This window comes from Ptychodera flava, chromosome 8 (genome assembly GCF_041260155.1).
Source record: "Ptychodera flava strain L36383 chromosome 8, AS_Pfla_20210202, whole genome shotgun sequence".
Taxonomy (NCBI): domain Eukaryota; kingdom Metazoa; phylum Hemichordata; class Enteropneusta; family Ptychoderidae; genus Ptychodera; species Ptychodera flava.
The window spans coordinates 13,671,273-13,698,242 of NC_091935.1; the positions used below are offsets into that span (position 1 = coordinate 13,671,273).

At 39.7% G+C, this 26,970-nt stretch overlaps 1 protein-coding gene across 1 annotated transcript in view; it reads right to left on the reverse strand.

Moving 5' to 3' along the window:
• Positions 1–4,489: 4,489 nt before the first annotated feature.
• LOC139138549 (receptor-type tyrosine-protein phosphatase delta-like) overlaps positions 4,490–26,970 on the reverse strand; it is a 70,528-nt gene continuing 48,047 nt past the window's right edge. The window contains 29 exon segments of the mRNA XM_070706969.1: positions 4,490–8,322; positions 8,644–8,779; positions 9,054–9,208; positions 9,616–9,741; positions 10,036–10,170; positions 10,415–10,585; positions 10,786–11,071; positions 11,357–11,511; positions 11,909–12,334; positions 12,505–12,602; positions 12,874–12,968; positions 14,110–14,282; positions 14,877–15,219; positions 15,539–15,594; positions 15,596–15,642; positions 16,282–16,453; positions 16,604–16,710; positions 17,069–17,368; positions 17,719–18,018; positions 18,286–18,378; positions 18,820–19,011; positions 19,262–19,379; positions 20,732–20,755; positions 21,536–21,726; positions 22,843–23,193; positions 24,863–25,147; positions 25,391–25,687; positions 25,971–26,255; positions 26,475–26,744. Of these exon segments, the coding sequence (XP_070563070.1) occupies positions 8,254–8,322; positions 8,644–8,779; positions 9,054–9,208; positions 9,616–9,741; positions 10,036–10,170; positions 10,415–10,585; positions 10,786–11,071; positions 11,357–11,511; positions 11,909–12,334; positions 12,505–12,602; positions 12,874–12,968; positions 14,110–14,282; positions 14,877–15,219; positions 15,539–15,594; positions 15,596–15,642; positions 16,282–16,453; positions 16,604–16,710; positions 17,069–17,368; positions 17,719–18,018; positions 18,286–18,378; positions 18,820–19,011; positions 19,262–19,379; positions 20,732–20,755; positions 21,536–21,726; positions 22,843–23,193; positions 24,863–25,147; positions 25,391–25,687; positions 25,971–26,255; positions 26,475–26,744 (5,456 nt within the window). The 3' untranslated portion in view covers positions 4,490–8,253.

The window sequence follows — 26,970 nt, forward strand, 5'->3', positions numbered from 1 at the left end:
GTTGTTAAAATTGACAAGGAATTCCGAACGACCTAAGAAATTTGAACAATCACGAATATCTACATGGCGTGCTATTGCTTCACCTAACCGTAGTTGAAGAGCGTCAATTAAGAGTGTCCGTAAATACCCACAAAAATTATAATGATAGATGTAGGAGTGTCGTCGCTTCTCACAGCCGTTTGTTTTACCTGGAAGGTCCCTGGGCAGTTAAAAGTCACGGGCAGGGGTGAATCCGATCTCTTTGAAATATCTCACTGGTAAGTCTTGATGTGAGTCCCTATCGAGTGGGGTGGCTTGTGGACCTATGCACCCCTCCCTTACCGGGTCTGCATGAGATAAACATTACCCCTCGCCCTGGATTATTTACTTTTTTGGGTAGAAACAACACGATTCTTTCAATTTTGTTCATTGAGGGCGCAAGAATTAAACGTTTCGGAAAACCAGTTTATAGAGGGCGCTGACCAGTGTGAACGTGATGCGCTGGCTCTACGAAACTTTCAAGGTAGCGACGTTCGATGTCAGTCGCTTACTATTTGTACTGTCTTTGATACAACAGGTAGAAATATTTTTAGGGGGGCAGGAGTTTTTTGTATTCTCATACACAACATCAACCCTTTTCCTGCCCAGTTCATATTCCACCATCGGGTCAAGTTCGTTAAAACTAGTGAAAAATTGAACATATGGGATCCCCTGAAATCACAGATACTGTAAACATGATTTTTATTGACTAATGCTGTTGGAACAGACCAAGTTTAATGGGTGGAAGTACGTATGGTTTTGGCTCAATACCGCTTTTCACTGAGTTGGTTGATGGGGAAGTGATACTGTGTGGCAAGGAAAGGGGGTTAAGTTATGTCGATTAAATCCAAGTTTTCAAACAAAAACTTTGCTACAGGATACCGCAGCCAGACCGTCGCTAAAAGAGTACATACCAGGGGAAAAGGGGTAAAGAGCAAAGTTATAAATACAGGTAGAAATCGTTATAGCATTAATAAAAAATAAAAATTCGTAAAACATGGGTTTGCAAAGTAGGTACTAAGTTTACTGGTTGTGTATTAATATTATTACGCATAGTTATAACCTACAGACGTAACTTTAAGAAAGTCAAGGCAAATAAAAATGCTACAAATAATTGTGTTTGTGAAAGAACACAGTTTTTCAGCTACTTGAAAAGCAACACTCTTTTCACACTAAACCATTGCAGAATCCAGAGGCAATCAGTGTACACGAAATGCATGGCAATACACGAGTGTAATGAATACACGATGTTTTAACCAACACACTTTTTTTTCAAAGCAACATATCTTATCAAATGTAAGACTTTATTGCCGAACAAAATTGACGTTTTGTAATTATAGTATTTCAAGGAGATAATGTGAACATTTCACAATATTTGACCCAGCCAGAGTGGTGTTCATTTTTTATGAGATGTTGAAAACGGGAGCAAACAGTTCCCAGCAAAATGGATGATTTGCATAAAGTTACACTTCTTTCTCTCTCAACTTATGACTGCTTGTTATACTAAAAGGTGCACCCAACCAATATTTTAATCTTGCGTTCACAAATTACTGAAAATTGAATGAACCTTCGCAAAAAAAGTTATTTTGAGTTATTTTGTGTTATGTGCAATGCCACCTTAAAAGTAGAGAATCACTGCAGGTATCACCTCAGTGTTTTGGCGTATGGTGCCTCATGGGTTGAAAATGAGTGTTTCTTCAAATGATGAAAATTATACTCCAACAAAAAAGTGAAATGAATTTAGGAGGTGGTGAAAAATCAAAAACTCAAAACTACCCGGTCAAATTTCACATATGGTGCACACATTTCTACAGATGTCCAAACCCTGTTTGTTCAAATTTTAGCATAAAGGCAAATTCTCAGTATTCTAATATTTTCAAAAAATCTCCAATATCTTTTCTGGAGGCTATTGTCGAATAGTCTTAAATTTGACAGCTAGATTCTCAGCAGTAACCTCATTCATATTTACCCGAATGATGATGGCATTTGCATATGTAAAGCCTTCGGCCACTATTCTTGTTTTTGGTCAAAACATCTCAAAAACAACTTGTCGGTTAACTTTAAGATTTTTGTATATCAAACTGACATGAATTTTATGGTGGTCTGACAATCAAAAACGCACAAATATACATGACGGAAATGTGTCCTGTAGCTCCCAGTTAGTATATCCAAATGTCAAAGACACTTCTCAAATGAAAGTATTGTAGTGAGACAAAATGTATACTTCTCGATAAGATACCTGTAATGAAATTCCTCCTTTCCTGTATCCAGCAAACTCATTCAGAAGTTACAGCATCAGAGACTAGCGACTAGGCTATTTTATACACCACATCCAGAAGTGTTAGACTCCAGAGTTCATCAGGCTTTTTAGCTCCGCTGTCAGCGGAGGCTGATTTTCCATTGTCGTCTGTCCGTCCAACCGTCGTCTGTCAACAATTGACTTCTTCTCTGAAACTCATGTCCGATTGCTTTAGAATTTGATATGCAGTTCACTTAGGGTGACCTCAGTAAGGTTTGTTCAAATTGTGGTGAAAGTTGCGTATTTGCATTTTTTGGGCAATTTTTGCTTTTGGTCAAAAAATCTTCTCTGAAGGCGCTTGTCCAATTGCTTTGAAATTTGATATGAAGTTCACTTGGGGTGACCTCAGTTAGGTTTGTTCAATTTGTGGTGAAATATGCAAATTTGTATTTTTAAGGTAATGTTTATCATTTTTGGTCAAAAAAATTTATTTTCACCAAAACCGCTCGTCTGACAGCTTTGATATTTGGTATACAGATTCATAGGGATGATCAAAATATGATATATTCAAACTATGATGAATTCTACAATTTTGTATTTTTGGGGCAATTTTTGCGATTTTTGGCCAAAAAATTTGTTTTTCAAAAAGTATTCCTCCGATAGCTTTGATATTTGATTTACATGTTCCTACAGTTGAACTCAATGTGATATATTGTAATTATGATGAAATCTTCATTTTTGTTTTTTGGGGGCAATTTTTTGCCGTTTCTGGTCGAAAAATTTGTTTCTCAAAAACTGAGAGTTTGATAGCTTTGATATTTGGTATACAGGTTCCTAGGGGTTATATTATTTATGATGTATTGAAATAATGATAAACTCTGCAGTTTTGTATTTTTTCGGGCAGTTTCAACCATTTCTTTCTCAAAAACTGCTAGTCTGATCGCTTTGGTTGACATGTTTTGAGGGATGATGAAATCTTCGGTTGTATTTTTGCAGCTATTTCTCTCTTTTAAACAAAGCAGGCTGTATAGGCCGTTAGGTCACTTTTTGTCATTTAAAACTACTTTCAGTATAGTAAGTATATGGTACTATTGGCATTTACTAAACATGTAGGTACAATTTCAGTGTCCAAGTTTTTCCCCCTTGGTGAACTTTTTTACCAGTGCTTGCTATGCTCTAGATTTTTCTCCCTATTTAGCAAACCTGAATGCTAAATTGGTACAAGCAGCTATCCGGAAGCTTCAAATGAAAATTATACTCCCACAAAAGAAGAAGTTCCAACTGCTATCCTGTCTTGAGAAGTTTTCTCACATTGTAATGTTAGTCTTTTCAGTCTGCTCATTATTGAGGACAGTTATGCTACTTCTATCAAACTGTCCCCCTTCAAAAGTTTGTACACTTCACATCATTTATCTGTATCATTTGAACATAAGAGTGCATGTTGTGTCATATTTTTTGTTCTTATATATAAACTGATGCATATTGAGATTGCAGATGAGTTTCGACTCAAATTGGAAGTACCCATGACATATCAAAATTCTCGGTGGATTTTTACACTGGGTTCATTACCTGTTGGTTCTCCATATTTGGATACACTCATAAACACTGTTGGGGTATAGAGTACTCTCAAGCAATCTGTGACAAGTTGCGATGTTGGGTAGAACGCGCCTCGAGGACAGAAATTCGGGCCTTCAAATTTTATCAATTTTCTTCTGACCTACCACTTGTGGGGGCTCATTTTGAAGCTCTTGGTGAAAGAAAAGTTTTCACTGTCTTAGTTTTTCGAAAATCGAAAATTTTATTTTTTCCCATAGAGTTAACACAGGGATGGCGGCCATTCTGAATTTCAAATATCGAGAAATCGCAAGTTATTTGTCTCTCTAGTACCAAAGTTTGCACGGTGACCCCTGATTTTTATTCTTGCTTTGGTAAGAGAATGGTTGAAAGTTTCACTGAGGTAAGTTTGAGCAAAAGTTTAAGCCTTTCACTTTGAGGTGCATATTACCTTAAGGATTGTAACGGTTCAAGTATTAACTCAACGACACATAATTTGGGTCGAACTTGAAGTTTGTAAAGAGCTGGTCCACATCTCTGCCTTGGTGCCCACCCTTAAAGGGTTACACTACATGCCATTTCATCAAACAGACAAACACACATACACCAACACCCAGAGCATATGAAAAACCCACTTGTGGGCAGACTTACAAATACACAAAAACAAGCAAGCGTTTTTTTTGTTATACTTTACATTAATTATTTTGTACTTTATTTGCTTATTCAGAAGTAAACAACAAACATGACAAAATGTGGTAGGTAGTTATAGTGTACACTTCAAATACATCTGCCGTGAAGAATAATACAATTATGCTAAGAGGCAAATGCAATGCATGGTTTCTTTTCACTGTCAACATTAGCTAATACTAAAATCATGATTTTTAGTGATTCTTGCTTGAAGATTTTATCTACATCTAGGAAGGAGGGGGAGAAAGAGGGGCAGCCTCTCACCCTACCAAACCCCTGATATCTGTGTTGACAAATATCACTGACTAGGTTGAGCACGGGTTGGTTTTGTTGTTGTTGTTTTTGGCACAGTCTATACAAAGCCATATTGATGTGTGTTCTGGTTGTAGGGTTGAGTATTGTGACTTGATTGCTGGATACAATCAACACTGTTATACAGTCATAAAGGTTTTCCTGGAGTTTTTTCAAGTCCATTCTAATATATCTGTCAATCATTACCAACTTCAGCTGGTTCAATCATTTTTTTTGAAAGTGTTTAAAAACATTTTTTTTTTTTTCATTTTTCCACAGCATTACAGCCACAATCCACGATTAAAAAAGCCAACAACATACTTTTGGTTAGAGTTACTTTGTAAGTACTAGCAAACTTCTTTTGAACTCGCCCCCTTTTTCCAACTCAATTGCCTTCACTAATAATAAAAACCTGTTAAACAGAAAACTGAATACAGTAGTTTGTACACATACAATGTAATAAAATTCTTTTGGAAGGTGGGTGTATAAAGCGTTTTAACTAGAAACATTTGTACATTCCTATCCAGAGATTGTGCCAAGCGACTGAAATACTTTTTTTAAGCTGCTGATTCAGCTTATCATCCGGGTGAATCTCTACATTACGATATCTTCATTTTCAAACAAAATGTAGTCACTTTCAAAAGCATCTGTAGCTATGACGACTTCTCAAGACTATAAAACAAATTTCTGATTGGGTAATTTCAACTTCAATCATAATAATTGTACATTTTGGGGGGGAAAGACCAAAACAATACTGATTTGATGGCTATAACTATCATAGAAGTCTGGCACACTGATAATCTGGAGTCCCATGGTTACAATCAGCCCAAGAACTATCACACCAGGGTTAAGTGCAGGGGTTGGGAGAGAAGATGGGGGTGTTGTTAGTTGATTCAACGGCCTAAAGCTATTGCAACAAATAACCAATATTTGTTGGGGTCAATGTGCTACAGTGACTTTGTTAGTTGAGAGTGAACACAGGAGTCCCCTTGGTTGGACTTGTTGTGGCTCTTATGCTGTTGGTTATAATTTAATTGATTTGCCACGTGTATTTTGGTCACAAATTTGACCATACTGCTGTATAGAAAACTATACATGTGAAATACACTAGAATCTCCAAGATTGTACCAACAGTGGGGACTTCAAGGTCACTGCGCTACCTTCCCTGCAAAAATCACACACCTAGGTAACTGGGAATCTGGGATATCAAAGTACAAGACTCTCAGTTTTTGTTTTAAAGGAAAAAAAAATTATACTTTCACTGGATTATGCTAGAGACTCCAGATACACAGGGCTACACTGTCCTTGTGTGAACTTTGATAACAGTTATCACAAAAAATAATATGCATAGCTATTCAAAATTGTGGAATTTAACCCTTTCACCACCATGGTCTGGCCCAAATCCATTGTTTTCAATGGTTAAAGTGGACCTGTTCAGATGACATCGGGGTGAACAGGTTAAAACTTGTAAAAAACGTAATAAGAATAATCAGTGCTATATAGGATAGTTGGAAAACAACTTGATATCATCAAATCTTATTTAAACCTTTCGATATACAACCACATCTAATTTATGAAACTGACTTCAGCACAAGGTTATATCATACTTTATGAGTTCCCATTGACAAATTGTAAACAACGCTTCTTACGCAAGGTGTTTGGGGTTTGGCAAAGTTATAACAGCGTGGTTTTCTGAAGTAAGTTAGGGGGGATGAAAGGCAGGCAATTTTCAGAACAGTTTTCCTATCTCAAGTGCACTTTAGTCCATGGCAGTGAAATGTACATGACTTTAATTAATTTTATTACTGGATTCTGTTGCCCTCATAGTTTACAATGGAACCCAGTTGGCCATAATGCAATGCTTAGCAGACAAGTTGGTCAGAATTCTGAACACATTTATCATTTATTTTCAGTGAAAGAATGCAAATGTCCTGAAAGAATGACTTTTCTGTGATATACTGTTTTGTTGTTTTGATCCTTTTTTAAAAATTTGAGTGACTTGAAAAATTGTACCGCAGCAAAACCAGTTTGCTAAATTTACATCTAAAACCATGTTTCTTACAGCCTGAGAAAGAGAACGAAAAAGAAAACAAAACAATTGAACTGTGGAAAACCGGGCTTTTCACCCGGTGTGAGTATGTTTATCATTTGAGACTGGCATATTTTGAATGTAATATCTGACCGTTGGTTGACACCATTGGCAAACACCATTGGTTTTTGCAGCGCACTGAGGCCAACTGGCACAGGAAAAAAAAAGAAAATATATATATATATATTATGTAGAAGTGGTAATGAATAAAAATAAAAGGTATGAGGTATGTTTATGTAGAGGGCACTTCCACCAATCATTGAGGAATAACAAATTCTATAGATACAGTAAAATATGTACCAACTAATGGAATTAAAAACTTTTGAATAATAATAAAATTAATTGGATTTGTTCACTTTTTTGATAACATGTTATACAAAAATATTTTGAATTTATTAAAGGGCTTTTTTTTAAAAAAACAGGACAGACCAAACTGAATAATTCACAGTGTTACTATGATACAAAATACCACATAGGATTTGAAAAGCAACCGAAAATCTGACCTCAGACCGAGCAATTTTAAAATTGCACACAGAAAGTGCACAGTAAGAACTGCATACATACAAAATCCCGTATTTGCTAAAAATGGAACAAACTTTCATGTAATGTAATTACATTAAACCACAGGCAATACTTAGAAACTACAGGATTACACTTTTTGTCTTTGATATTTTTTTTGTTTGTTTGGTGGTTTTTTTGGTATAACTTGTCAGAGACTATTATTTATCTCTTGATAACGGTTGAACCTATGGAATTGGAATACGGAAACTGACTAAACACTTGTAACTAGATAAAATTCTTTTCTTTCTTAAATGACTTAACACAGTACCACAATTTATACACATTGTTCATAAACACATTGTAATGAGATTATGAAGTCTAAGACAGAAGGCTATTCGTTTGTCTTTAGGTATGTGGAAGGTTCCCCTATCTGATGGGAGGTTTCCAATGTTCATTTAAAAAATTTCTCCCGTTGACTGGCTGCTCTCAAGGTAATGCAAAAGCCTAAAAAGCCAAGTAATTGGTGCAAGTCTGTGATCTCCTACACAGACGTCATCATGGAAGCGGGACGATTTTCTTCGTATTCTGGTATCAGCGCCTCTCTCTCGATGCGTGGGGTTTGACCGCAGAGTCACAAGGTAGGTGCACACGGATAAAGACAAGGAAGGGTCCTCAAATATAATACAAAAGTCTATGAGTCACCAGGTCCTTGTCGCAGGCTTCCTTCTGAGGCTACTTTGCCTATTTTTCTCTGCTGCATTGCAGTCCATAGTGAAAATGCCTGTGCATTTGCATACAGTGTATTTGTGTTTGGGGGTTTCATCTAGCCATCTATCCAGATCCCATTTGCTGGCAAGCAATGGGTATGCTTGTTTTAGTTTGAATAGTGATCAAATGATCCAAGGTATTCCAATGCAGCCCTGTAGTTGAACTGATACTGATCCTGCAAAGAGTCAACAGAAAAAACGTGTCAGCAAATCTTGCCTATCACCACAACTTTAATGTACAAACATACAAAAATTGTACTATGACTGCGTGTCTTTGTAATTTTCCTTTCCACAACTTTTTTGACCATTGATTACTCATTCTCCTGGAAGAACCCTGAGTTTTCTGAAACACAAATCTGTTCAAATGATTTTAAGCCTGACTGATCAGGCTAAAACTTGTTTTGACCAGTTTGAGCCAGATTGAACCGGTTGGAACCAGTTTGTTGCACACCCATGAGGATACACGCGAGAGCCGCAACATGGCTTGATGTTCTCACCTCTGTTTGAACCATTGCCGGCCTTTGAGTCCTCAATGTCTTCACAGTTTGGTACATATCCACGACACCTTCGTATCTCATGCGCTCCAGAACAATGCTAAGAGAAATGAAGACTCCCGTCCTTCCGACGCCAGCACTGAAAAAATGTTGATATGTAAAAAGCAATCAATAACTGCATGATGAACTACTGTAAAACAATAGGCCCTACAGTTTCTAATTTTGTAACTCTTCGAGGTCACACTTTAGGAATGTCAAAGAAAAAAACGATTTTTTCACTCCGCTGTGAATTGAACCATGGTGCCATTTCAGTATTGCACACAAGACAGAGCACAGAAATGGATTTGCAAAATTCCACAGGAGTTATGTACTTGAACTGATCAAATGCATCCATGTTTTCGACTAAAACGTACCTGCAGTGAACTGTGATGGGGCCGTCTTGACCGAACTGTTCTTTCGTCTTATGTACTTGTCCAATGAAATCAATGAAGCCCTCACCAGATTTAGGTACACCCTGTTCCGGCCAGTCTGTGAATTGGAACTGTCGGATTGTTCTGGACTGACCATCCTACAGACAAAAACAAGGCCCAAATAAAGGTAGAAAATTAGCAGGGTGAGCTGTTAACAAAGTGCAAACTTCATAATAGAAGACTAATTGAGGGATGAACATGTATGAGTGGAAATCCATGTTTAAATAAATTCTTTTTTGTTCTATGAAATACACAGAGGTCATCAAAGTGAATGAAATACGGATCACAACTTTTCTCTAGAGATTTGCTGTACACTCCTGAGTTTTGATGGATACCTCTGACTTTTGTTTGGGAAAAGACAGAAACTTAGGTTTGAACTTAAGCTGAGAAACTGTTGGAGGACTGTCTAGATTTTTATGATCAGCCTATGCAAGTATTCATGAGTATTGGGGCTGAATCAGGTGGTCAATTAAAGGTCTTTTATTGATCATGATGGTTGACTTACTCTAGCATCTGTGACTTTGAACTCTCTAAGGATGTATTGGGGCATGTTGTATTCTGACATAGGGTCCACTACAAAGTATTGGTATCTAGCCGATCTCTCTGCTGGCCAATACTGATGACATTTCTCCTGCAGGAAATAAATAACAACAACGTTCAGAAAATTCTTCAGAAAAATCACATACAAGCTCTTGGCAAGGTATTTCATTTGTATCGGTCTTTACCTAACAAATGCTCAAATATTGTAAATTAAGACGGCTATTCCAATTAAACTTTGCAAAATCTGAAATCTGGCGTCCATTAGCAATCAGAAATTTTTTGTGCATAATTTGGTGTATGTAACGTACACACTTTATAACATACAGATATCTATGTCACATTCATGTACCGACCCAACCATTTATATACACCAAAGTCCACTCACCCTGCCCATCTCACGGAGTTTTGTCAACATAACAATAATTGTTGAATTGTGTTCCCAAAGCATCCTCCAGAAATCCTCTGTGGTTTCTGCAAGAGGGCCCTGTGTAGCGATGTAGGCATTCCTCTGACGATATCCCTGTAATTGAAAAGGGGACTGATCATGAAACATGCAACTCCTAAAGAGATTCATTATCAATGGATAGGTTGGTGATATATACTTTGCTTAATCCTGAGAATTAAAGGTATTTTTGTTCATTAAATAGTGTTTATGCAGATCAAAATCATCAACAAGAAAATGGCAAAAGAACTTTAGCAAAACCAAGAGTTCCTGAGGGTACCTTTGCAGGCCCTCTACAGGTCAAAATTTGAAAGGGACTTACGTCAATAAAGCTGGCGTTGATGTAATCGGAGCCATCAACTCCTCGGATTGGTTGAAGACACACTCTGGTTGACTCGTATGGCATGATATTCACCAAACGGTTTTTGAATTTGTTAGCAGGAAGATTTGCACTCACAAATCTTGAAGGCTGTGCTTTAGTGTTGGCAAGACGCTGTGTGAATGAAGAAAAAGTGAGAAATTTAGGATCACTTTTGGCATCTCATGGTCTGATCTTCTACATCACAACTGCTTCTTAAGAAATGATGATTTGCAAAAAATTGGCAATAACAAACAAAAATTCATAATTCGTTTTTCATGAGTTTTTGTTAGAAACCTCCAATGTTCAAGGTTGTTCAAACAACTTTGACTTACTTTGAATTCAAGTTCCATTCCTGTGACTGTTTCACCTTGCTCGGGTTGCGTGAGTTTCTGTATGTGTGCATAGAGATTACGAGCTGGGACCTCGGTGTTTCCACTCTGAACAGCTTCAAGGAGTGCATCGTGTATGAAGATGTACTGGTCCTCCGTCTGCACCATGTAGTTCCGCTGAGCTCTCAGGCACGTCACGTGGCCGTAGATATCCACGGTCTTCTCGTGTTTGATGCGTTCCAGCATCGAGTCAATCACGATGAATGCTCCTGTGCGGCCAACACCAGCACTGAGAATGCACAATCATTTTGGTGTCAACATCAAACAGTTAAAATGCTCAGTGCATACGCAAATGATGCACGCAGTACATCTGGCAAATCTCTCTGGCTTTTTGTAGGCTAATGATGCAAATATAAATTCAATTTCTGAACTTACAGATATGTACGTTGCAGATAAATTGAATCAGTTTATTGTTTTTTGCTGAAAATTTACTGATCATAAATCCAATTCTTGTTAAGATTACTCAATATAAATCCAACTATTTCACTTAATGGTTATTCTGTACGTGTCCTACCTGCAATGGGTGATGATTGGTCCAGCGTCCGGAGGATTGCAAGCTTTGACGCGTCTGAGGAAGGCCAGAACTGGGGTTGGATGCTCAGGTACACCATGATCAGGCCAGGCGGTGAATTGAAGTTGACGGATTTCACGTTTCTCACCAGAACGGTTCTGAAAATGAATAACAGAAGAAATTTGATCAGATGCAATACCTAGACTATGAATACCAACTGACAGATGTATGCACTGAACTATAAGATGGTCTCTGCAAACATGAATACACTTCAGAGTAGGATAAGGATACCCTTTGGTGTTTTCTGTGTCATTTTCTACATCTGAATAAAAGGAACTCTGGGGCTTGGTAGTGTTGTGCAGAAACTATCAGAATGTGGTTCAGTATTAATGTAGTTCACACTCATGATAATCACACTCAGTATGATTCTTGGATAGATCCTTTGCTTTGCCAAAACAACACTCCATTCTTTAGAGGTAGAAGCAAAGACAGTGGCAACCAACGTAAAGACTTAAAGTGCAGAATACTGCTGTAATAAATATAAAGATTTCTTACCCTAAGATTGGATATGACAAAGGTTCTAATGGTGTATGTGGCCAGTTCTGTTGTATCCAACAGCGTCACTTGGATGTAGCCATAGGTTTCCATTCCACGGGATGGCCAGTACTGATCACATTTCACACGGTTTCTCTCTTCAAGTTTGGTCATCATGACGATAGTGGCGGTGCGCTGGTCCCACACCATGCGCCAAAAGTCTGCGATAGTTTCAGGTAGAGGGCCCTGTGTTGCGATATACGCATTCTGCTTGCGGTAGCCGTCGCAGTAGTTAGCATTGGTGTAGTCACTGCCAGTTTGACCATCGACGGGCGTCAGTACCACTCTAGAGTGGTCATAGGCGATAACATTTGCATAACGGTTCTTGGGCTTGTTATAGTCCAAGTTGGAATGGTCCCAAGTGAACTGCTGGCCAGGCTCAATGGACTATACAGTGGACAAGACAAGACCATCATACATTAGTAAGCAACTCCCAACATACTGTAATGGCATGTTCATCATGATTGGCTAGACAAAAATAAAATCACTTGTCCTCTACATCAATAACCATACGGCAAATCTCTTACTTAAAATTACAAACCCAAAAGTGCCCTTACTTCATATTCCTGAGAAAACTTGAGATTGTCGTTTGCCTTGAGTCTTTCAATGTGCTCCGATAGTTCACTGACTGGGATTGGTGGGTGAGACATCATAGCTACGAATGGAATAAAAAAGATGACACTCGGTTCACAACTAATGACAACATTGTCTTCAAAAATTTCTGACATGATACATCTGCGTAAAGTATTAATGTAACCATAACTTCTTGCTATTGCTTTCTCGAGAGGACCAAGTCGTGATTTTATTCATGAAGGTTACTTGCTTCTAGTAAAGCATTGCAGACTAAACAGTACAGGCTAGCTTGCTCTGTTTCTGTTTTTGCACATCTGTCTTTGTATGCGCGAGTAGATTGATGAAGTACTCACCGGCTGTCTGGAAGTTCATTCTTCTCATTTCTACTGGATCCGAAGGATGAGGAGGTGCTTCTTGTTTTTCCTTTGGAGTTGGGGCATGTCGCCTCCTGCCATGGAAAACACACACATAGTAGATTGTGAATGTCTATCAGGACTAGGAACATGGCAACTACCAAACATCACCCAAAACTTTGGTATTTGTGCGGATATCAACAGACAGCTGCTTTTATTTTAGTAAAACATTTTTTTTTGCCATATTACATGTTACAGAAGAACAACAGGTTCTGTGTTTCTGAATAAAAACTTCTGGTTAAGAAAAGGAAAGATTCTACTTTTTGCAAACACTTAACAATCCACTGCTACTGGTGAGGCTGGGAAAGGGGAGAAGGGCGCATGAGGGGATTTCAAACCTCACAGCAAAATTACTACACTTGTTTTTAATCACTCTTCAATGGTACAACACTCCAAACTGCATGGGTTCTAACTCTAAGCTCTCTGCAAGTTCAGGGAATACTACATTTACTACCATCTACACTTGGGTTGCTTTTTTGTTATGATTTTCAACAAATGAATCTTGAATGTCCTACTCTGCTATAAATATGCACATATACGATAACAGAAGCAGCTGCCACACTGTTGTAAAGAGGACACAGTGTTGTATCCACAAATTCAGAAATTTCCACATGGGGTGAAAATATCACTTCAAGGTACCTTTCAAACGCTGGTGGGTCTCTCCGTCTGCTTGTTTGTGCACGACAACTAGGACCATCAATGATTTGATGGTGATTGCTAGGTTTTGGCAGCAGTAAAGAGAGATTTTCAGGAGTTTTAACGACAATTCTCTGTCTTCAGTTTTGAAGATTGAGTTGGAAAACTGGGAACTAGCACTAGAACTGCCATAGGGATGTGGGCAGGTCATATGGATCATGATGTAGTATTTCTATGACTTTCTACCACAGTAGCAAAAGGTAGGGGAATGACACATGACCATAGCAGTCTGTAGGATTGAAAATGTTTATTTCATACGCTACGATATGGATTGCCGGGTGACAAAAACTTGGCAGCAGAAGTGGCATGCAACTTTCAAGCTTACAGAACAGACTTAAGCAAAAGTTTCTTCTAGATGGTAATACATAAGGTAAAAAAATATGGCATTTCATCAAAGTCTTATGATGGCATGCAGATGGTTAAATTTGATGTAAACAGTGCACACAAGTTTTGGATTTAGGGAACAGTGTTTAAGCTTACCGTCTAACGAACAGGAAGATGACCACAATTATGATGACCACAACGATGGCACCAATGACCGGGGCGATGATATAGGCAATCTTTCCATCCTTGGGAGCTGCAGTAGTTGATATCACAGCGGATGCCTTGCTTGCTTTTGATGGTTCACTAAATTGGGATGTTGAAAACTTTTCCTGCGAGAAAATTGATGTGTTTTATATGTATAAATTAATCAATATATTAATTAATGTATTGGTGCATTCAGTGTATAAGGAGTTCTGATCTTGTTTTCATGTCCTATATTTTCACCAAGAAGAAGCTGCCTTCAGACACACATCAGACCGACAGCACTTTTGAGTCTTCCATCCCCATAATTGTATCAGTCAGTCCAATCAATACAGAGAAAACAGAAGTTATCAAAAAGCAGAGCCCAAGTATTCACATATAAAAAGGGACATGGTGAACTTTGCTGTACCCTCCCGACCAAACACCATTCTGAATAACACAGTTGACAGTCTCAGAACATATATATCCCCACACACACGTGTATACAGCTACTCAAGAGCACACAGATACACACTCCTTCCCTCAGCCAAAGCCACTGCTCGAAGCACAACATAATGATATTTATGCTGAGTATATTATTGAATATTGTTTTGCTTAGCACATTTGAGGACGACTCTATGTCAGTGGAGAAAACTCATACATCTAAGATCGTGCACATCATATTAACATGGATACGCATACAGATATACACATACAAAGAGATCCATCTCCAAATGCCTTACCTCATTCTCATCAACAACACAGGCTGCAACAAAGAACACATAATGTTGTCCCTTCACCAGTGGTTTATTGAGGTAGCCATTAACTGTCCTGCCATCACCGATAACTAACATGTTCTCCTGGTTGTCTTGCAACTCATCAGCCATAACTTTCATCGCTATGTACGCTGGAGAATCGTCAGAATCAATGTCGCGTGTCTTACGCAGCATGGCCACAATGACGTTACGCCTGCGTCGATCCGCAGCATTGATGTAGAGATCATTGAGGTAGTCATCTGGGCTCTTGGTGAGGATTGGTTGACCATTGCTATCTACTTCACAGGGGACTACCACAACCAGGTAGAAACTGTAATAAAATTGTTCAAACACATTTGTTGTGAGTGTTGTTGTATTGTACCAGCTATTGTTCTCAACAAACTAGTTTATCAAGCAAATTCCTTGATCTATTTTTAGACGCATTCAAACTAAAGTTTTACACATTAGTGGCTTTGTTCCAACTTGTTCTGACAAAACTTGGTACATATGCCATTAAGTATTACAGACACCTGTCACTTTTCTATCTTCCCTGTTTTCCTCTAAAATCCTCTCCCCTCACCAGTCCATGTTTCATTGCTGTTCCCTTCGGCAAGAAACACGGGGAGAGAGTATTGCAAAGTGCTACTTACTCTATTTCACCATTCTCATTGGACCCTGGCACCATTCTCAGTGGAATAGTATTGTCAGTGATCTTGGTTGTCTACGACCGATGGTTTATCCATGTCAGGCGGTGCTACAGGAAAGAGGACAGATTTACATTCTGGTTTATATACAACACAGGCAAGTATGTTCATAAATGGACACAACCATTTGTATTCTCTTTTGTGGCGTGTCGTAATCACAAGAAGTATTTTCAGTGAGGTGTCAAACTTATTCAAGTTCCCATACATTAAACAAAACTGTTAGTTTTGAAGTTTGCAGTCTGATAGACTTTGGATATAAAGTGCTTCTTACATATACACAGTTTGATTTCAAAACAACTCATACAATTACATCTACCAAACTTCACTATACATCTTCATTTCAAAGAATATGTCAACACGACTGCAGCGGATATTCAAAGTCATCGACATCGTGGAGGGCACAAAATAATGTACTCAACGACAAAACAAATCTATTAGATTTCATAATTGTACGTCCTACCCCTTTTTCACTACTATTCTTTGGCCTCACTGCATTGTCCACAGTGATGAGTATGGACCCAAGTACTTGGGAATAGGGATGACAGGGTTGCAAGAGTTAGTATTACAGTTTGTGAGTATCATTCATTAACCCTTTCATAGGAATGCTTGGGTCCAAACCCATTATTGTTAATGGTAGTTGAGGACCTGTTTACAGGGAGTAGGGGGGAAACAGGTTAATTTTTACTCACCACCTAACTTGGTGGCTTTTGTGATGGTGGTGGGGTCGCTCTTCTCTTCGCCGGGATCAGTGACTGCGACCACGCTGAACTTGTAGACAGTGTTGGGGCGCAATCCCGCGAGGATGATGTGTGTATCTTCAGTACTGTAGCGGTGTCCACTCTGGTTTGGCGTGAATGTAACCTACAACGCAAAATTAACACACTCACAGAGTTGGTGACTACAACACACACGGCTTTCAGGGACTAACATTTCTTTTCACAGCGAGATAGTGTGTGGAAATACCTCTACTATCTTAACAAAGGATAAAACCTAAAAGATATAGAAACATACCTCGTATCTCTTGATGACTGCATTGTTCAGAAGACGTGGTGGGTCCCACTCCAGCTTCATCTTGTTTTCCATAACTTCGGTCGCCTGCAGCTTCTGGGGTGAACCTGCTGTAGTAAGAAACAGACATACAACATTTATTGCACCGCCCCAGGATGCCCCGAAAAGAAAGACGTCTGTGATTGTCATGGTTTGTCGAGGGAGACAGGAACACTGAACAGCCTATGAAAACCATCTGTGTTGTAGTCAATAACTCTTTTACAAGTATGTTAATGTTGTGGTCTGGGTTACATTCATACCAAACCTGAGCAAACACATCTACAGTGCTAAAGATACACACCATCCTTGCAGGACTGTGCCCTTAACACAATCTGGGAGTTCAGTATTCACCATCACAGACAAGTTAGGCGGTAATTAAAACTTTGGTCTCTGTGTCATTCTCTGATGCCAGCTCAAAAAAATACTTACGTTTTACAGCAGTGGTTTGCAATTGCATATTCTGTGACACTGGTGAGTGACCTTCACTGGATCGGGCAGAGACCTTGAAGGTGTAGGTGGTCAGAGGTTCCAGGCCGGTAACCGACGTCTCCAACTGAGGCCCAGTTTCCACAGTTTGCCACCTGCCGATGGGCTGGGAGGCATCCTTGGTGTAGTATACGGTGTAGCCAGTGATGTGGCCCCGGGTTTCTGTCGGTGCCAGCCACTTCAGAGAGATAGTGTTTGGTCCTAGGGCAAAACCTGATTCAAATACTGGTGCATCTGCAGGAGCTGGTTACAAATAAAATAAAATAACGCTTGATTTTTAGCCTGCAAACAGAACTCAATCACATATCAACAGAAGCACATAGACAGACAACTCGTGCAATTTGTGCAAACACAGATATACAGATGGTTCAAGTCATGTTCAAATGCACAAAAATTCAGAAAAGCTATGGATGTCAAGCAGACAGACAGACAGACATCCAAATCTGCTATGTGCATTCTTTATATGTCATCTAACTAGTATCTATAAGCTACCTGGTATTCATTATACACACACTGAACAATCTTTGTCTATAATTCCTTTTTAAAATACCCTTCTTTCGCACATCTCTCCACGACAGACTTTTTGAACTTACGGGCACTAAGCGTCCTCTCTTCAACTTCCCTGCTGAAGGCTCCACTACCAACAGAGGTGTAGGCCTGGACTTGGAATACGTATTCAGTGTTTGGTTGCAGCTGTGTCACTGTCATGTCGTTCTTGTTGGTGTCGTTCACCTTCTTGCCGCGGACGTTCTGTGAAGACCTCTCGTAGTAGCGCACAGTGTACTTAACGATGGTGCCGCCTCGCTGTTCAAAGGCTGGTGGGTCCCACCTCAGTTTGATGGCTGTGGGGCTCAAAGCTTGTGCAGTGACATTTTCTGGGGGACCCTGAGGGGCTGCATAAACAAGGGGGAAAAATAAATTGTTATTTGTGTATCAGTCTCACCCCATATGTTGTTGATGGGCGCCTTGGTGCCTATTGCCAAGACTGAAACTGCAATGCGCCGGTGCATCCTTCCAAAAAGTAACTCACAATGGACACTTCTAAACGTCGACACAACATTACTGTACTAGATCCAACGTGAATGTATCCCGGAAAATGGTTCACATTTGGTAGAGAGATTGTTGATGTATGGTCTTCATGAATGGAGAGATAAGCTCACCTGTTTCTGGTGTACTGATTTCTGCAGTGGCTTCCTCTCCATATCCAACATTGTTACTGGCAGAAACTTTAAAGATGTAGTCAACTCCATTCGCTGTCATAAGATGAAAAGTTGAGATTTAAACTTAAGTTCTCTGGTGGTAGTAGTTGTGTTATTTGTAAGAGGAAATGTGATGACATCAACGAATTGCAAGTAATTTCAATTACTCTGTAGTTTTTTGAAGATGATAAGGCAAAACAGCACATGTACCTTGTCCTTGCAGTCACTTGAAGGTTGTCTGGGATAATGAAAGAGTTGCATCTGTATTCTTTCAAACCACTCACTTTTTCCCTTAACATAGGTTACACTTCACTGTCTAAAAGAATTAGATTGGGCCAAAAGCTCAGTGAAGAAAACGTAGAGGGTCAAAACATCCTCAGATATGTGAAGCGCTTATTGTGTGGACTTGTCTTGTAGTTATGTACATTTATGACATGGAAACTCCCTTCTCCTGAAAAACAAATTTCTGTTTGTAGCAAAACTACTGCCACTGACCTAATCGAGTGAACTGGAACTCCATCTCGCCAGACTGTGTTTCTGATTTTTTCATGGGAGCCGATCTATCTTTGGGTCCCCACATCACTTTATAGCCTTTAACTTGACCATGTGTCTGCGTTGGTCTCTGCCACGTTGCATAATATGAGCTGCCATCTTGCCGGACTGTAAACCCTAATGGTTTGCTTGGCACTGAAAGAGTACATCCAAAAATGTCAATATCCAAAGGCACAGTAAAATTTTAGTCCCTTTCGCCCACTATTGTATCATAAGCATGATACAATAGGGCTGATTTTTGAAAATTTGGGTCAGAAGACATTCAACCTTTGAAACCTGTTCCTGGGTTAATCCCGGAATGATGCCATAGGTCATGAGGGATTGTGTTGTCAGGGGGTTCCTTGGGTTAGTATAATTAATTGCACAGTATCTTCCAGAGGCCTACCTGCTCCCTGAGTGTGTACAAGCTTCGGTCTGCTTCTCTCTCCGTCACCTTTGATGGTATAGGCACTGATCTCCACCTGGTATGAAGTGTCGGGTTTCAAGTCAGCAATGACCCTCTCCTGTTTGATCAGAGGAAAAATTGAGAGTTATTATTGATAATGTGTGACTGACCGTGATGCATATGTCTTTTTTAAAGTACTCCATGCTTTCAGCAGATTATCAGAAATCCAAAAAAAAATTAACACGTTTAACTAGTTCACCCCCTCACCCAACTGTCCCCCTGTGGTTTGGCACATCTGGTGATAGCAAACACGCCGTTACCACCATACAGGGGAACTGGAGTGGCACGAGGTGTGTGTTGCTAGTTAGTGTTTTAGAGATTAACTTCAGGCATTTATCGGAGATGGAGTAAGTGTTAGGGTCATCTATCGCATTATCAGAGCCATCACCCCATCCTTTGTTACACCCGCCACCAATCAGAACACGGTATGGGCTCATCCAACACTCACAGTGCTCCTTTTGTTGTGTCCAGAAGACAACGATATTGTCAAGAAGTTTCGGAATACCATATGAACAGGAAATCAAAGGTTATGAAACAACACTTTAACACAATGCAAATACTTTTTGAGTATCTTTTAATACAAACACTTTTCAAGTATCTTTTATTCATTGTACAAACTTATTTTTAAACTTTTTGGCCAGGGTAATTTCTGTTTCAGTTTACATGGAGTACTTTATGACACATATCTGCTATTGTATCTACAATTACACCATCACATCACTACCTGGAATCCCAATGGCATGCTGTGGTTGTGAATTCATTCACCCACAATCACGGTGTATGTACGCACGTACTCTCTCTACTCATCCCCTACACGTCACAATGAAACACGTAAAAACCTCCACCTACACCTAAAACGTGCACACAAATGCAACCACACGAGATCAAATGTCAAGAATCTCCCCTTCTAAGCACACATCCTATTTCAAGTACAACACAGTCTAACAACCCGATGGAGATAATGACAGCTTCTGCTTGTACACTACACCTGAGTATACAGTGGACAACTATCGTACACTACACAGAGGTTCTATGCTATGCACATTATGTCGTACACCGACTCTAACAACATGTAACCATATACCTGTTCAATACTTTGCGACCCTATCAAACCCCAAATCCCTGTGAAATGGAATGAACCAATACAAGGACAATGGGTTATTCCATGACACAGGGGAGGCAAAGGGTTCAGCATGGGGGTCGCAACGTAACTACACCTATACCATCCATGCTGTTGTATACTCCTGTAAGCATGCCTTTACCATCACATGCATTATAATTATTAAATTTTCATCCTGGAAAAAAGGCAGTAGACAGGACAGGGAGAGGGGAAAGAAATATATTCTACTTTATAGAAAGGATGATTAAAAAAAGGCAAAAAAAGATTGGAAAGAGAAAGAGAAGGGGTACCTGACGGGCAGAGTAGTCAACCTCCTTTGTACGGGTAACAAGAGAGACAAACACACGGGTAAGATTGAGTATCCATCAGATTCGATAAAAAAATACGAAAATAATACATTGCGAAGAAATACACACAGGAAGATACAGAAAAAGCAGCTCCCTGCTGTAAGCTACATTAACGAAGATAAAAGCATTAACTTTCTCTGCAGGGCTTGAAATATTCAGCCAAATGAGAGACTTTACAATACCGATATTACAATGTTTAGCACGTGATTTCGCCGATGATTACTGTAATCCTGCAACACGGCTTGCATTTCTTGGTATTTGCTGTGGGATGAATTTTTCAAGCCATGCAGAATGGAAATTTTGAAATGTGTTCCACATCCATATTAACATGTTAGATTCAATCTTTTACATTAAATTTTATTTGTTTAAATTTGTTTTCCTTTTTTTTGCTCATTAGAAAGTTTCATCTTCAGAAAATGCTGCTTTAAATTTACATAAACATTGGCATACCATTTATGGATGAATTATTTATTAGGTGGAACGATATTACTTGTGTAAGCCTAATGCGTACTTACAGTAAGCCAAACTCATCTTAGTCAGCCATACGTTGATATGTTTGTACTTTATGGGGAGTGGAACGACAAGTTACATACAATCATTAAAGAAGTTCAAAACTTGCACATAAAAACAGCTGTAAAGATTGAAGAAGGCAAATTTTAAGTAGTTGTGTTAATCTTTCAGAACTTGAAGCAAAGTTAAATATTTAAAAAATATTAAGCTTTATCAATAATGCCACAGATAACCTACCTCATCAGACATAACATCCACCATCTTTGGCTGTCCAATAGGCTCATCATTGTCTGACAGCTCCTGACAGAAGATCTGGTAGCCACGTATCCTGCCGTTGCGTCGACTGGCAGAGGGCGCTCTCCATTTGATGTGGATAGCAGTGGAGTTGAGGGCCCTGACTTCGATTTTCTTCGGTGCACCATCAGGAACTGTTACAATGGTAGAGAGCAAAAGACAATGACAAACTTAACTTAGGCTGCACATACATGGCAATCCGCATGTCATTCTTGAAATGAGATACACTGACAGCCAGAAGCTCAACCAAACTTATTTTGAGTGGCATGTTTTTCAAGATATGCGTACACACTAAGCACTAAATGACCAACTATGCTGTCATTCTCTGAGTACATGTTCATGACAAAGATATTCATCTCTTGAAAGCATGAGAAGTCAATCCAGGACATGAATTAGAAGCACGAGATGGTTTTTGTCAATGTCATGTCATATTACTTTCACCCTGAGAATATAACAGTGAACTCTGCAGGTAGGTACACAGAATATACAGAGTTATGTCAGTAAGTCTTTGGCACAATTTTGTGTGCTACAGTGGATAAAAATATACTGCAGAAATTCCATAGAATTTGGACAGATTCGATTACTGCAACAGTTCAGTTGTCTTAGTAATATCACAATCGACTCAATGTTATAAAATGACAAATTGAGTAAACACAGTTTTGAAAATCATGTTCTGAAAGAGACTGTTTCACATGTGCATTTGAATGTAGTGGGAGCAAACCATGTTCTTTCTACGCACTTGTACAGTGTCTCTACATCAAACTTTTGTCTGTGTACAGAAAGAATGGGATGATGCAATGTTCATCTATGGACTACACATTGTGGGGTTCTACAACAGTCAGTGTAACCTGTGTTTTGTGTATTTGGAGTGTCGGTGTAGCAAACCTACAGAGATTAGTGGTCAAGGCAAGTTCTAAATATCCTACAGTACTTGAGATTAGTAGCGATGATATCAACTTGTGTTATTAACCTAGCCTTTAGCAGATGATTCATGTTAGATTGTCGATGATGCAGTTGTTGACAAATGCAAAACAACATGGCAAATGGTTTTTTTTTTTTGTTAACATTGCAAGCATGGCAGTAGGTCAGGATGCAGTAAGCAGGCAGTAGTTACCAGTGATGCGAAGCTACGCACACACACAAACTAACCTGAATCTAACAAACCTACAAAGCGTGCAGCATTTCACGTGTAGAAACAGTTCAATGACCCCCCCACCACCCTTTCCATGTTCCACTTTGTATTTACATACCATCTTCATCAGTGCGCACAATTATCGGCTCAGACGCTGGGCCATCGCCAACTATTGTGCTTGCAACCATCCAAATCCTGTACTGTGTCCATTTCTCGAGGTCTTGCAGGGTGGAAGAGCGAGCGCTGGAGCTAACTTCAATTGTGTGGACAGCGTCGATGGTTTCGCGAGAGAGGGCGTCACTGGCATCACTGCCCTCATCATAGGTCTCATCAAGAATCATGTTGTAGTAGATCTCGTAGCCCGTTATAACTCCATTTTGTTGGGAAGCAGGCGGGGGTGCCCAGTGGATCTGAATACTGGTCGAGTCCAGGAATTCCCCACGGACGTTCTGAGGGGGAGCATCAGGGACTGAGGGGGCACAACAAAAAAACACACAAAAAATCAAAATTGCAAAAGAAAAGTAAATATGCAAAAAACGGTGAAGCAAGGATGTACAAGATACATACGAGACAAAGGATATTGTTCACAGTATCTAGAAAGACATGCCGATGTAAATTTTATGAAATGCGACAGCAAAAAAAATTGCTATTACACACGATGAAATATTGCCAAGTGGTTGAAAGCGTACAAAGTTTTTACCGGCACAGGTTTCACTATGGGTAATAACAGCGAATTGCAATTTTGTTACACAGGTGTGCTCTACAACCAGACAAAGTGTGCCTGCCAGCGGTACCTATTGGGTGGGGACCTGTGCAACCATGCAACAAAGAGTGAGAAATGGAGGTTTTGATGATATATCCGGCAACTAATCTATATTTACTCTGTTGGGGCAAACTGGGCTTATTATGTGAGTGAGAAAGAATACTAGAACAGGTTGAGGTAGTTCCTAAGCTCATGCAGATAATAATGGATAAAAACATTCAAAGATGACGGTGTCGAAATCTGGGGTGCCCGGTGAAGCACACATGATTCGGTGCACAGAATTTTAATTAACAAAGGCTTGCAGGGGTTGTATTAAAATACTCAAAAAAAAGTAATTCAAAAATAACAGAAATCAAGACAAAAAATAAATAAAATAAATAAGAGTAAAAGAACTTTGCTAACAGAGCTTAACACAACGGGGGAAACTGGGAACCCCTCCAGTTGGAGTCAGATGGAAGACTTTGTGAGATGTGTTCCATGACTTCTTGCCGTTGAGTTGACAGCTTTGTTTTGGTTTGTATTATTTTCCCGTCCACCACGGAAACGAAATCAGGATAGACATTGCAGCTGAAGACCCCAGGGACATACCTTTGAAAAGCACCTTGTAAAGAAACGACATACTCTATGCCTAATACAACACAACGTCACTGAGCAACCAAATCACGATGCCATTTTTTGTCACCCTTCTTTTGGTGTGTACTTACCTTGTTACTTTTAGGACAATTTTGATCGATACCAGTTTGCCCAACAATAAAAATGTCTTTCATGCAAAAAAACAGGTACTTTATTTCCCTGTCTTTTCTCTCTCTCTGTCTCTCTCTCTTTTTTTATTGGCTTAGATGTACTATGCAGCGTTAAGGCATGACTACGTATACGATGAAGGGCGTTGTGCATGCATGGATGTAGAAATTCAGAAAAACCAGAACGATTTCAACTCAAAATCTGCAGGCTTGGGGAATTCAGCCATGCTTGGACACTGGGGGGCATACAACACAGATGTTTGCTGGATCTTATCTCCATGACTGAAAGAGTACATTCACATGCTTGCAGCGCTCCATTGCAATGCACATTACACGTTAAATATTCAACATTCATGATGTAGTCTGATGTCAGCAGCAGACCTTGAACTTGTAGTGTGACTAACCCAAAGATCTTCTTCAGTGATGTGTTATAACGGATTTGTATTCATTTCCTCCTAAAACCTTGGAGAAAAAGCTCGTAAATTTGTTTGTTTTCCCTAGAATTTTGTAAGTTTTCCTTGTCTGTGTCCTATGTTGGTACTATTTCTCCAGCTCTGCATGCAACAGCCATCCTTTCATGGTATTTCAAAAATACTTATTGTGTATATTTGTGAACTTGATTGCCAAATGCTTACCTGCTTGCCGAGTTCTGACCGATATTACAGACGTACTGACGCCAAGACCACGTTCTGTGCGAGCTGCCAGTCTGATCTTGTACAACGTGTTGGCTCGGAGGTTGCGTATTTGGTGGGTATTGACGGCAGTGAGCGTATCATGTTCGTTGATCTCGCCATCCGAACTATTGTAGTAGAGCTCGTAGGCTGTTATGCTGTCCTCAGCGTGACTTGGAGCAGCCCAGTTTAGCTGAATTGCGGTAGGAGAAATGGCCTCACCTCGGAAATCCAAAGGTTGGCTGGGAACTGTTAAAATAATTGTCACGGTTATAGCAATATCATAGATGACTCAAGCTACATTTTTACACAGGATTCTTACGCTTATTAAAAATTTGATCACTTCATCATTGCTTTCCTCCTTGACTATTTTATCCTTCATTACATATTCTTGGAAGAGTTTTTTCCCAACATAAAATTGCCATTTGTATGAAAGTATTTGTTATTTCTAACACCTGTACTACATTTAATATAGTTTTCATTAATACTTGCCTCCTTGCTGGGTTTTCACTTTAACTATCGGCGACAGGGGTCCCTCTCCGACAGCAGTCAATGCCGACACACGAATGGAATACGTAGTCAAGGTGACAAGATCACTGATTGTTGTCAAATGGCCGGTGTCTACGTTGTGTATATCCCACGATGAGACTAGCTGGCTGGGGAATCGGGTGTAGTATACACGATAACTGCGGATTTGACCGTTGGGAATTTCTGGCTGGAGCCACTGGATTAAGATGGTGCTCGAACTCAAGGGTCTGGCTTGGACGTCTCGAGGCGCCGTTTGCGGTACTAGAAGTTGAAATTTGCACAGTTGCATTTCCGATTACAACGGATCAATAATCTTGTTAGAAGATTGCATCAAATTCTCCATTTACAAGTAGTCCAGAATGATAATTTCACCTCTCTTTGCTCACACTAAACCCTTCAACTGAGTGTATCCAATTCCTTTTCTCAACATATACAGTGAACCAGTTCTACTTCATGACAGAATGACATTTCACTAGCATGGTTACAGAAATGTAAGATACTAGTATATTTGGCAAAGTGAATGATAAAAACTGATAAGACTTACCTAGTTCTCCAGTGGTGGCGGTGCTCCCCTCACTTGGGTCACCTTGGCCAATGTTATTGACGGCAGAGACTTTGAACTCATACTCAGAGTACGGCTGCAGGTTTTCAACTGTGTATGTAGTGCTTGTGATATCAGATATCTCCGTATAACTTCCGGATGAGAACTTCAATTTATAGTGTACTACGTAGGACAATACGGGATCAACGTTTCCAGAATTCCAGTGCAACCTGACCGATGTCGCTGAGATGTCGCTGACCTGAGGTATCGTCGGTGGCCTTGGGAGTGCTATCATCAAAACACAAGTATCTGAATAAGTTGGTTGTTTCTATCCTGCATACACCCCTACTTTAAAGTATTAAGGTCTAATGATCCTAAAAATACAAATGGATGATACCACAGCTTCTTGACCTGAGGGGAACATGTTAAATCATGTTGAAAGCATAAAGCTCTCATGTTCATCAGTTTCTTCACAGTTTGTATTTTTAAACCAAAAATTATTATTACCTTTTACAGTAACTTTGACAGAAGTCTCGATGGTCCCCAGTGTGCTTGTAGCAATGCATGTGTAATTTGCAGTCTCTTGTACATTGGTCAGCTCCAGGACGTTTCGGCCAAGTGGCAGGTCGTCCTCGTCTTCCAGGTCCAAGCCTTCTTTCATCCACTTGACGTAGGGCAGGGGTGAGCCAGCTGCCACGCACGTCAGGGAAACGCTTCCTCCTGGCATCACTTCTTGGTCTCGTGGTTTGATGGTGAACTGGGGGGCAACGCGACGAACTGTGGCACGTAGAATGCAGAAAAGAGGAATTTTAAAGACAGGGGTACGGGGATGCATGATAGGGTCCATACCTTGCTGAACTGAAAATCCTGAACAACAGAACATCTTGAAATCCATTCTTTGAAAATCATGCCGTGTTGTACGGAGGCTCTGTCTTTACCCATCACTATGCAGATAGTGGAATGACAGACTAGCCAGGATTAGCTTTGATTCCTAACACTACTG